The sequence below is a fragment of the Anguilla anguilla genome, chromosome 2 (assembly GCF_013347855.1).
Source record: "Anguilla anguilla isolate fAngAng1 chromosome 2, fAngAng1.pri, whole genome shotgun sequence".
Taxonomy (NCBI): Eukaryota; Metazoa; Chordata; class Actinopteri; order Anguilliformes; family Anguillidae; genus Anguilla; species Anguilla anguilla.
In genome coordinates, this window is record NC_049202.1 from 816,754 (window position 1) to 829,104 (window position 12,351).

Genomic DNA, 12,351 nt, shown 5'->3' on the forward strand with positions numbered 1-12,351 from the left:
CTTTTCTTGAAAACAAGTTACTTCGAACACCGAAAGCTTATCGTTTAATAGCTTGCATAGTAAACATGATGTGAAAATGGGTAACACAAAGGGGACTTATTTTGCACAAAGGTAATGTAATGGCTCTGAAACTCACATCTGTGCACGTGCTCTTTATTAAATCAAAACAAGACTTAGTCAACATTTCTGGACGATTCCAAAATCGTGGAAAAAAATACTAAGCACGAACAACGTGACGCCGGTGAAGTAATCTTCCTTCATAAACCTCTTGACTCACAACAAACGAATGTCGACCTTATTTCATAGCTCACCGGCTATTCATATTTTTCGACTGCCAAAAAACTCTCCAGAAAACCTACTTGAAACAGAATTTGCACTCGCTGTTTTTTTCCTATCCACTGCCTGGGTGTGTCGTTGGTGCAAGTGCCAACCAATAGTTAAAGCTTTTGTGCAGCGGGGCGGGACAAGTGGTTAAAGTGATCTCAGAATGGACCAAGAATGGGGAAAGCCACTACCAACAATGAAGTGGCGACATCCAGTCTGTGTGAACGTCTTTTCAGCGTGTGAAGCCTATTGCGATTATTTAGTTTGTCTATTCATCTGCACTAAAGCAGACAAACCGCATTTCTGACACTCTGTTAGATACCAGCAGCTGTATTGCCCACACACTAAAGTAATGCTGTATTTAACAGTAATAGACTAATAGTTATGTAGTTTTTCCCCCACCACCATAGCAGCCATTCCTCTACGGATGGCGGAAAAAGAATCGTTCGTATTCGCTGGGGGCCCATCTTCGGCTCGGAAGATCCGGACTCCGTGATTGTTGTCATACAGCTAAAGTTACAGGCACTGTGATGACCAGGTGTGTCTGTCGGAAGCTCCGCCTTGTTTTACCTTACATGGCTATTAGACGGCGACTTGATTGACAGCGAGCAGCAGCTGCTGGGCTGCTGAGACATGGCGGAGCTTGCAGTTTTGTGGGAGAGCTCTTGAAGAGTTGCGGTACTTTGTAGCAGTTCGGTCGGTGAAGGAACGACAAAAAATACTTCAGAAAAGGGCTAATGCAGTTGTAACTGCGTACGATGGAAGCGGTCAAGAAAATGGGGGAAATGTAGGACTTTCGGGACGGTGGGAAAATGTACTGCTGTTTCATAGTGCAGTCAACAGCCTTAGGCAACAAATATGGCTACTTGTGTCTCTTTCAATTTGCGATGAAAAGCTGCTCAACTCGGCCATTCATTACGATGGCTGCGGTGCCGATTTCCTAGAAGTCACCATCTAGAAGAAGTTCTTGCTTGATCGTTTTTACGGTTTTGAAGGTTTCGCTGAAGATAAGAGCGCAGAACGCAGCGAACAGCCATGGAACCTAAGCACAAAGAGTTGTTAGATCAATGCCACCAGAACTTATTGGAGTCCATTACAGATGCAGACCGGGTGGTAGAGTTGTTGGGGAAATCTGGCACCCTAAGCCCGCTGGAGAGGTATGAACTGGACAATAACTGCTCGACAAGCTCGGAGAAAGTGGACCTTCTCTTGAAGATGCTGATGAACAAGGAAAGAGACCATTTTCAGGACCTGTGTGTGGCCCTGGAAAAGACGCACCCACACCTGTGTTCAGCTCTCTTCTTGAACGGCGGGGGACCAGTGGACCATTCCTCCGGTAAGAACCGAATCCCGTAACCTCAGCAAGACCCGGTGCTGTCGAAACGGTGTCCGGGGACGGAGTGTTCATCACCACCGATTCGCGGACATGGCAGCACATCTCCACACAGCTTCTGCTAGGCACGAGAGTACGTGTTCATTCGACATGACTGTGGAGCCAGTGGAAAAAGAATACACGTATTTAACGCGGTCTGTGGTGATACGTAGAATTCCTAGGACGTCGGAAGTATTGAACTGTACGATAATGGCAGCAGCTAACATTACCTGCTAATGTAGGCTACGTGTGACCCCACCTTATATTTATTGACGTATAGGCCTGTGGTGCCTTTTAGGGTGCTTACTACGTTTCTTCCACGTCAAATGTAGATTATGGGAAACGTGTACGTGCAAAATCGTGTTTTCTGAAAGCCAGTACAAGTTTTAGGGCTAAGCCCTAACCTCTTGTGAAAGAATTCAGTGTCATCGTAGTAAGACAAAACTGGCACAATGTATTATTTGGCCAGTAAGTGTGACATGAAAAGCGAACAATACGCTCAGTGTAGCTTGCACAAAAGGCCGTTTTAACACCGATGCCTGGAACCGCTGGAACGTTTATCTGCGAATGATCCGACAGCACAACTGGCGAATAATGTGCCCGTGGAATCGATATCGGTTTGTTGATGCATATTCTGCAAAAGTTGTTTGGCTACTTAAAAAAAACAAAAACAACAAAAAACACGCCTGGAGTTGAAAAGCCTATGTTCCACGTCTTTAATTAGTCTAAAAACGTCTTGACGTGCGTAACGTAAGAATTTGGTATTCTGTTCACCTAGCTTGGGTTTATGCTGATGGAAGTGTAATCTTAAAAGACGTGTTGGTAGCTTACATCAGAGTTTGCTGATGCTAAAATGTATCAATGTGTGCATTGCTAGCTAAGCAATCGGGTTCTTAAAGTGTATTCTGATTTAATCATTTTCCTTTTGGATAAAAATAATACTGGACCCTGTACATCTGGATTTTCTTACTATTTTTCCATTTACCCCGTGGTTGTGCGGTACTGAGAGAGGAGATCATGCCGTCATAATTTCACCCAGGATGCGTGTCGGTCGCTGTGTAATTGCTGAAGCTTGTGAGTCATCCCCCAGAAAGATGTTCCCTGTTGTCTTGGCTTTCTTTGGGGTGTCTGGGAATGAGTCTGCTGGCGTGCAGTCGTTGTCTCTCGTTGGCCACTGGCATGGATAGTTCTGACAATTCAACAGGTCCAGTCTTTGCAAGTGATCATCCTCAGAAACCATCCTTATCTGCAGCTTCCTAAAATGAAACTCAAAGCACCCTAAATAAAAATAAAAAAACAGTTGGGATATGGACAGACATTTATTAGATCTTAAAAACAGCAATTTGTTGATAAATGGGCCAAGTGTGTTTTAAAACGGTAATGATCGAGCAACAAAAAGGTAGCCCGTCGAGATTTCTCCACATCTCCACACACGCATGGAGATGCGCTCACTCACACACACACACACACACACACACACACACACACACACACCCAATACAAAAGTTTATCTTGCTGGCACATTAGCATGGTGTGGTTGTCACTTGTTTTATTGATGCCCCATTTTGTTTCACCATTAATGGGCTAGGTTGGATAACTAAAGCTAGATGGCCATCGCAACCTTTTCGTTCCATTATTTTTTCAGTAAAAATAACTTGGGTTGAGGCCAGTACCTAAATCATGGGTACCGACTAGATTATACTGTGTGTTCATGGGGCTCATTTCTTAAAAGATGCTGCATAGTTGCTCTGATATTTATATTGTTTGCGGATGCATATGCACTGACTCAGTTTAGTGTCAGTGGAAAGCTTGCACTAATCAGATGACCCCTGAACACAAGAACATGGCCTGGCTAGCCATACTGAACACAAGAACATGGCCTGGCTGGCCATACTGAACACAAGAACATGGCCTGGCTGGCCATACTGAACACATAACTTAGTATGTACGAATGTAGTAATGTTACACAACAGCCAACGACAAGCCTTGCACCCTCTCTGTGTTTATTCAGCATTACCGATGGTGGCTCATAAATGAGCTTCTGTTAATTTACTGTTTCTGGATATTCCAGCAGGACTCTGCCTGTTTGTGACGCTGGTGCAGGGTGTTGGATGAGGGCTTAAACTTTCAGCCGTAAGAACCTCTTTGCAGGTCCCTGCTGTGTGTGAACACTACTATCCTCAGTGAATGGGATTAGTGCGGTTTGCCAGCTGAGGAGGCGATAAGTGTTCCCACTTCTCAAATCTTGCCCGTCTGACTCATTTTGTCTTGTCCTGATTTTGTTTTTTTGTGAGGGTCTTGGGGAGTTGATGCAGCCCATCTGTATTTGGTTTGGCAGTGTTTGTTGACACACTCTTCTCCTTCCTGGTCCCTGTGTCAGCAAGTTCCCTTTCAGGTCTGCATCCATTGTGATGCTAAAGTCCCTAATTACTGTCTCGAGATGTGCCAGGATGGACTTTGATAGTTACTGATATGGCGTTGGGCAGGAGTTGCCATAGTGACTAGAAATAACAATTCGTTGAATTGCTGGAATGGATTGTGAGAAGAGACTTTGGCTAATTTGACGATGACCTTTATATTTGACAAGAAATAAAATCATTTTGGATTGCAGTGCTTGGATTTAATTTTCAGTTATTGGGCACAAAGTAGTGAGCTGTTTAAAAGTGTCTGCCCAAGGCCTTACTTCAGTCATTTTTATGTGAAAGTTGCCATTTGTTAATTCGTAATTTGTCTGTGTTTTTGCTCTCCTGCAGTATTCCTGTTCAGAATGGCTGTCCCCTTTCGGCTGTTCCCTGGCCGAGGTGCAGACTCATTAGGGGTGCGGGACAGGGGTGGCAGGAGGCCGCTGTGAAATTTCAGAAGGGGGCTCTAAAATGGTGCGGTCCTCATGCTCGCCATAATGGCGCTCCCCGTGTTCGCGCTTGTCCTTGTCATCGTGCTCGCTTTCTGTTTGGTCAGAAAACGCCGACCGTGGTCGAGAGGATCCAGTGTGGTACCGTCTCAGTTTGGCGAGGGCCGATGTGATTGGCTGTGTCGGGCGGCGTGGAGTTCGGTCTGTGAGGACCCCCCCCCCCCCCCCCCCACCAGCTGGAAACAACATGGGCGTTTAGCGGGACAGGTGGCAGCTCCGTTAACGCTGTCAGTGCTGCGTCAGTACTGCGTCCCGTTAGCCTGGCGCGCTCTGTTTTCTTCTCTCTAAAAGCACAAGTGGAGAATGAACGGGAGAGTGAAGATTGCAGAATGGATTAAGATCGCGCAGGAGACGCGAGAGAGCGGCCAGCGGGCTCTGATCCAGAGAGTGCTCCTCCGCTCACTCAGAAGGGGCTGAAATCGATCGCTTTATAGCTGTGAAGTGTTTGTACTGTCTGTCTGTGTTGGCCTGTCTGTCTGTCTGTCTGTGTTGGCCTGTCTGTCTGTCTGTCTGTCTGTCTGTGTTGGCCTGACGCTTGTTCACGGGTTTAAGTCCTAATGTCGTGCATCCAGCTGGGCACAGGCTTAAACAGACACGTCTCTGCCACACAGACTCTGCCACACAGACTGGCACACAGACTCTGGCATGCGGACTGGCACGCAGACTGGCGCACAGACGGCTCCATGGCTGCAGGGTTAATCATGTGAAGGACTGCAAACCCTGTCCTTTAAATACAGCCTGATAAACTGCCCCCCCAATCGCCCACGACAACCGTGCCCCTCTCTACCAGTCTGAATGTAGTCTATGGTAAAGTAACAACACAGGCTGTGTTTGTGAAGACTTATGAATACGGCTGATGATGTAAAAATGCAGAAGTGCTTCGGTCGGGGTGGTTCAGGGGGGCTCCTGAGTGAAGGGCAGTGGGTTTGTTCGGAGGACTTTGTTTCCAAAGCCGCTGTAGTCTCCTTGGATACCGGTGCAGCAGGTTAAGCATTATTTAAAGACACGTTAAAACCTTTTATGCCCCTCAAAGTTGAGTGATACTGCAATATAAGGCAGTGCTTTTGCTTTTGTGGTGATATTCTTTCATGGAAAGTTTGTTTTTAAGGAACATGTGGTACACATGCCTGTTTTGCAGAAGACTGTTGCAAAATCCCAGGGATGAATTTGTCAGAGGCAATCTGCTTTGGTCAGTTGCCATGTAAATAGGTGTCTGTTTTAAATTTGCTGGATTGCTATCATTACTGTCCACACGCTTGCTTTACAGCGTCTGAGCATCTGGGGGTGCGTTCAGACTCCCTGTGCCTTTAACTGGCACATTGCTGTGGCACAATAACCCTTTTTCAAAGTGTAATTGTAATTTATTACTTTTAAAAATAGTCACACAAATATGTCTCTCTAGTGCAGCTTGTTTTGTTTAAAATGAATGGCCTAAAGTTTGTCCAAAGCCCAGTTTGAGTAAGAAAACTTTAATATTCGAGACGAGGGGGAGAGTCCTTCATTCAGTAATGACTAGTGAACATAACGCCAATAGTATTTGCACACAGAGCGAAACACATTTGCCCTTCATAGCCGAAATCGTCTGGCTAACAGATGATTGATGTGTTCGTACTGCACCATTCCTGGGTGTTCTCAGCATTTCTAGGTGTTCTCCAGACTCAGCACAAGCATTGGTGAACTGGCAGCCCGTCTTTACCCCTCTGCTGCTCCCGCTGTTGGAAGTCTGTTCCTAGTGTAGATTAGCACTGGTTTAGAAAGCAAGACACTCTGCACCAGGCTGTGCTAATGTGCAGAGAGAGTCTCAGCTGGTTCCCCTGCCCCTCGGTCTCTGATGTTCTCATTTGCTGTAACTTTATAGAGAGTGTATCACTTAACCGCTATTAATCTGGCAGGAGACGTAAGGGACTGATTCTTGTGCTCTAGACTGTTTTATAATCTGTCGCTTTTCGGGAATAAAGTTGCTTTGCTGATCAATATCAGTACATGCTAGAGGTACGGCTTTCAGTGACAAATCGAGATGATGCGCCAGGACTGGAATAGTGGTTTGCTCACTCATATGGCACACAGTTCTCACCCTCGTGAAAAGAGCGGGAAAAGGTCAGCTGACGGGATGAACGCTCATTCAGCTGAGTGTTCCGTTTGTGTGGTAAACACATGCAGCAGCGGACCAATCACGCGGTGCTTCAGTCTGCCATAATTATAACTGAGATGTTAATTACTCATATTAGAGCCTAATTAGACCCCATTTACAGGCCTGGGCATATTAGAAGTTGGCATATTGGTTTATTTAGAGGAATTAATGCTCTCTCCGGTGAAGCTTTAGCAGGGTTTGGTCCACAGTAGTGTGAAGGATCCATCAGGCCAATGCACATGCGTTTTAGTCTCAAATGGCCTGAAACTGTTAGCCTAACGTCTTGGGAAAAAAAATACGGGCATATTAACAGGAGAAAGGCCTGAACAAATAGGAAAAGCGCTCCTGTGCCAGTTTCCTGCTGGAGCGGGGCTTATTTGCAGGAGAGCCCTGCGCTGCAGCACAGTGAGCGCTTAGGAGAGACGGTTTGGATGGAAAGCTGTGTGAATATCTATTTCACCCACTTTAACCGAGCCTGTTTACACCCTCCCAGCGTCCCGTCGGAACAGCGCTTCTGCCCCCTTTCACTAGCGTTGGACCACACTGTGGGTCAGACAGTGACAGGTAAATCACCTGGCTGATCTTACTGGGTGGTGTGGTGACAGGTAAATCACCTGGATGATCTTTCTGGGTGGTGCGGTGACAGGTAAATCACCTGGCTGATCTTACTGGGTGGTGTGGTGACAGGTAAATCACCTGGCTGATCTTTCTGGGTGGTGCGGTGACAGGTAAATCACCTGGCTGATCTTACTGGGTGGTGCGGTGACAGGTAAATCACCTGGCTGATCTTACTGGGTGGTGCGGTGACAGGTAAATCACCTGGCTGATCTTACTGGGTGGTGCGGTGACAGGTAGATCACCTGGCTGATCCTGGCCCTGAATGAGCAGTGCTGCCCCATGTAAGCGTCCGCCGCTCGCTCATCACTACAACACCTGTGACTGGCAGGTGCACTTCCTGTGGATCTGCGGCAGGCAGATGCACTTCCTGTGAATCCACAGCTCCGGCCAATCCCGCGGCTCCCTGCCCCTCGGGCCGCCACTGCGCTGAGAAACGGCGCCTTAGCAGGATGTGCCGCCTGGCAGCTGCTGTTTGACCGAACGCTTTGCAAACAGAGAGCTGGCTTTCCGGTCATGACTGCATCACCTGCGCATGTAGGACAGAAGCAGTGCTGCAGCCGTACCCTCACTCTTCACCAGCAGCTGCGCAGCACAGCGTCTTCCCCTCAGATGGGGGAGAACCAGGCGCGTCATTCTGCAGAAGGTGTCACATCCACTGCAGCCTGTTTGTGTGGAAATATCCATCCAGCTCTGCACTCAGACTTCAGGACCAATGCAGGAGAACTAACGGTGGTGTAGCACACACAAGCAGCCTCACACACACACACACACACACAACCACTACCACTCTTCCACTCACATATGCGCAAACACACACTCACACACACACACACAACCACTACCACTCTTCCACTCTCACATGGCGAGCTGGTTGATCTGAGTGAAACCTGGGATAAATTGCTCTCAGAAGCTAAAGCAAGCGCATTACAGTAAAAGCTCTCATACAGTTCATGGCTGAGACGAGTGTATTGATCCATCAATACATCAAATTGGTGAGGAAAAGAATATTGACAGGAAGTGTTTGGTTTTGCCTGCTCAGCAAGATGGCGGTCCCTAGGGAGGAACAGGCAAACATTCTTCCTGACATGAGTATTAAACAAAAACAAAGCAATGCCTCTGTGATTAGTGTTAATTAATTAACTGTAAAAAAACTGTAATCCACAGTTTCTTATAAAAATCTTTTGGAGATTTTATCGCTGAAATTGATGCTGTCTGGGTTACAAAAGTCAAAATTGCCTTTGTGGTTTAGGCATGGCCTCAGGTTCTGGACAAATTTAGGTTCTTATCCCCCCAGAGTGTGTAACAGAGAGAGAAGCTCACAAGTCTGAGAACTGCAAGGCTGTGACCACTAGCTGAGGGAAATTCAGTCTGGGTGAAATGGTTAAGATTGAACTCTGCGGGACGTGTGGCAAATTGCTCCCTTTTATGAAGCTTTTAGTTGTAGGCTGTTGTTTTTCTCCTGTTCACTGCGCGATCCTGCTGAATTCATTAACTCCATTGCGTTAATGGCGGTGTGAGTGTGTTTAGCATAGCGGTGAGTTAAAGGCTGTTGTTTCCCTGGGTGAACACGGTCCCGGCCCAGCCTAGCCATCCACACAGAACTGTGAAAGCTCGCCAACTCGTTACTGATCCCCCCCCCCTTTCCCGATGACATCATCTACCGAGTAACTACCCTGTAGTGCAGACTGAGGCCTTCTTAAAGGGACAGTACCGCGCTAATATTAAAAGTCATCTGATTGGCCGTTTTATTGTATTTGGTTTTCCACAGGTGAAGAAGGTGCATATAATAAAAAGCCTGTGAATAACGATGTACAGACAGTAACATTTTAATACTAATTAAATTGTAATACTTTAATGTCAAGTCACCTCTCATTTCCCTCCCATTTCCATCCTGTAGGATTTTTTTGCTTTTATTTCCTTGTTAGTCGTTTCTCAGCGTGTCGCCTGTCCCTCGGAATCCCGTTTGCATCCTGGGAAGGTAGTCGGAAAAATATCCCCTGCTCTATCGGCAAGGGGGCGTGTCCCGGAGTGCCATGTAGCCCCGCCCCCCGGAGCGCAGTGTAGCCCCGCCCCCCGGAGTGCAGTGTAGCCCCGCCCCCCAGAGCGCAGCGTGGCCCCGCCCCCCGGAGCGCAGCGTAGCCCCGCCCCCCAGAGTGCCATGTAGCCCCGCCCCCTGGAGCGCAGCGTAGCCCCGCCCCCTGGAGCGCAGCGTAGCCCCGCCCCCCGGAGCGCAGCGTAGCCCCACCCCCCAGAGCGCAGCGTAGCCCCGCCCCCCAGAGCGCAGCGTAGCCCCGCCCCCCGGAGCGCCGGGCTGGCGTCGAGCGAGCGCTCCGCTCCCCTTGGCTCACGGCGGTCAGAGGGAAAAGCCTCGCTCGGCCGCTGAATAGATCTGCAGAGGACTTGGCTTCGCCTGCCGCTGGAACGTGGGAGGCCACACGTAGCCCGGCCTCTCTGTGCCGCTGGCGGAAATACTTTTCTGCTTCTTAGGCTGACACCCTCCATCGCTGGATCCAGGTCAAAGATTCTGGGCCGTTTATTCCCTGTTAAGTGTGTTTTATTTCCCCGAGTGAAAGTTTGTGTGTGTGTGCGCGGTGTGTTTGGTGTGAGGTCATGTGATACAGAGCAAGCTGATGCCCATAGGCGTGCACGTTTGCAAACTGAGTGTGTACACCCTGTACTTCATCACAAAATACTTCCCTGTTTTAAAATATTCCTTTGAACAGTGAAGAGCGAGCCAGGCCTGGTGCCAGAGGTGATTAAACTGTGCAGATCATTCCTGCAAATGCACTTCCTGACTGGCTTAACGTACCAGATGTGGGCGTTTCAGCCCACCAGACCAGGCCCCTCCTTCTCCTCTGATAAACGGGGTGACCCCCCCCCCCCCCCCAAACTTTTTCGGTCCTAGAATAAAGTTCAGTTTACACTAAATAAACGTAGCATTCATGGTGCGTCATGCTCAGCTGAATCCGTTGGGAAGGGGACATTAACGTGAAATGCAATGAGGATGGAAGCTTTGCAATATTAAAATATCCAAATGTACCGGAATCGCATTCGGTCTGGGAAGAACTCATAATTCGGGGGCATTTGAGCACAAATGCGATTACGGTCGTCCCGGATCTGACCGGCTGAACGCACAGCGACGGGGTCCCGTTAGCCCGGGGGCTCGCAGGTTAATCTCGCGCTAACCGCGGGGAAAGTGCGTTCGCTTCTGGCTCGGCGGAGCCGGGCTGGCTGCCTGCGGCTCCTGTCAGACTGTGGGAGGCAGCGCGGCTGTTTGCCCGCCGATTGATTCCTGTTCTGGCTGTCTCTCCCCGTGCCTTCGCTGCGTAAATCAGGTCCCGTATTTATCCTGCAAATGCGCGTCTGCCGCATCGTGCTTGGCTTGTCGTCTGAATTTCTTTTTCTTGATTTAGTGTTTTTCTGATTTAAAAAAAAAAAAAAGCTAATGACTAGATTGCGATGCAAAGTCAAAACAATACTTTTGAAAGAACACAATACTAATTAACGCAGCTGAGGAGGAAGACTAAGAGAGGACAAAGACATTGTTCAAGCCAAGATTACTGTATTAGGCTTCATGACAAAGAATATTTGTGTTGTGTTTTTGAATTCCTTTTTCTGATCGAATATTGATTTATGATTCTATGGTAAAATTTCCGTTCTGCAAAAAAAAAAAAAAAAAAGGTTTATATCTTCACACTTTGTGTCTTTGCACTTTTGTTTTTGAACTTTGTAGCTGGCTTGGTGGTGATGGGGGAAGTTGCAGATTTAAAGTTTTCAAATATCTGAGGCTGGGAAAGCCTGGCTTTTTGAATTGTGTGGGGGAAAAATATTTGGCAATCTTGCTTTGATAGTCACCGCATGAAGGAGGCGATCTGGTGTTCTTCCTGCCAAGCTTGGAGGTTTCTTGTTCCCTTTGTGGCTTCTGTCAGTCTTAATAAAGTCAATTTCATTCCTTGGCCAAAATAAGCAGTTGCTGAAATTTTTCTCAGATTATTTTGTGTGGCAGTTGGGCTACTGTTGGAGAGAGTGTTGTTGTAGTGTCGCTTGGTGCCATGTTTGAGTGGTTACAGACAGCTCAAGGCCGAATGTAGCCATTTTGTAAGAAAGCAGCAGATGTGTAGGCTTAGGTGTGTAAGGACACTAAGCTCGCTCTGGTTTTGGGCCCGGTTTGGATGTGTAAGGACACTAAGCTCGCTCTGGTTTTGGGCCTGGTTTGGATGTGTAAGGACACTAAGCTCGCTCTGGTTTTGGGCCTGGTTTGGATGTGTAAGGACACTAAGCTCGCTCTGGTTTTGGGCCCGGTTTGGATGTGTAAGGACACTAAGCTCGCTCTGGTTTTGGGCCCGGTTTGGATGTGTAAGGACACTAAGCTCGCTCTGGTTTTGGGCCCGGTTTGGATGTGCTGGGCCCAGCGTCTTTTGGGAAAGTCTGGCTGTCGGATGGCTTGTGTCTGCAGACTGGGGATTGAGAAGGATTGTAAGATGAGTGAAAAAATGGCGTACCCCTTTCATCTGCCCCCTCTGGTGGATCAGGGGACTGCACTCTGCCTGTGAGAAACTCCTCAGCCTTGCATTGGTAATCCTGATTGAGTTTTTAGTTTCTCCTCTTCTTCATGCACTCTGGCCACTGTGCTGGTCTTCTGTGATTCCAGGCCTAATTGGTGTTGAGCGTCTGGACGCGTGTTCTTGATAACACAGTTTTGTGTTGGTGCTCTGTGCCTAATGGGTGCTCTGATGTGATCAGACTCGGCTCACTTTAAAAAGCTTCAGCTCGCTGCAGGTTGACCTTCTTTTTTAGCGTTAGATTTTTCGCACCCCGGTCCGTCGCTGGGGAATGTATAGCGCACCGCTTTGGGTCACACTAAACGCAGAACTGGCACAGCTCTTTCTGAGATGAATGGCAGTAATAGATTACCCCTTCATATGGGACGGAGAGAGCAGAGGTGGATTTCCTCATTTTATATCCCTGTCCTCTCAATCTCTCACTGCACCTGGT

General features: G+C 47.9%; 1 protein-coding gene across 3 annotated transcripts in view; it reads left to right on the forward strand.

Annotated features, from left to right (window-relative positions):
* Positions 1-514: 514 nt before the first annotated feature.
* The window catches only part of dlg5a (discs, large homolog 5a (Drosophila)), a 49,277-nt gene continuing 37,440 nt past the window's right edge, over positions 515-12,351 (forward strand). For 2 of the 3 annotated variants that reach the window (XM_035405239.1, XM_035405241.1), the window contains exon 1: positions 515-1,660. In XM_035405239.1, the coding sequence (XP_035261130.1) occupies positions 1,360-1,660 (301 nt within the window). In that variant the 5' untranslated portion in view covers positions 515-1,359. The remainder of the gene's footprint in view (positions 1,661-12,351) is intronic. The other variant, XM_035405242.1, reaches the window with a different exon arrangement.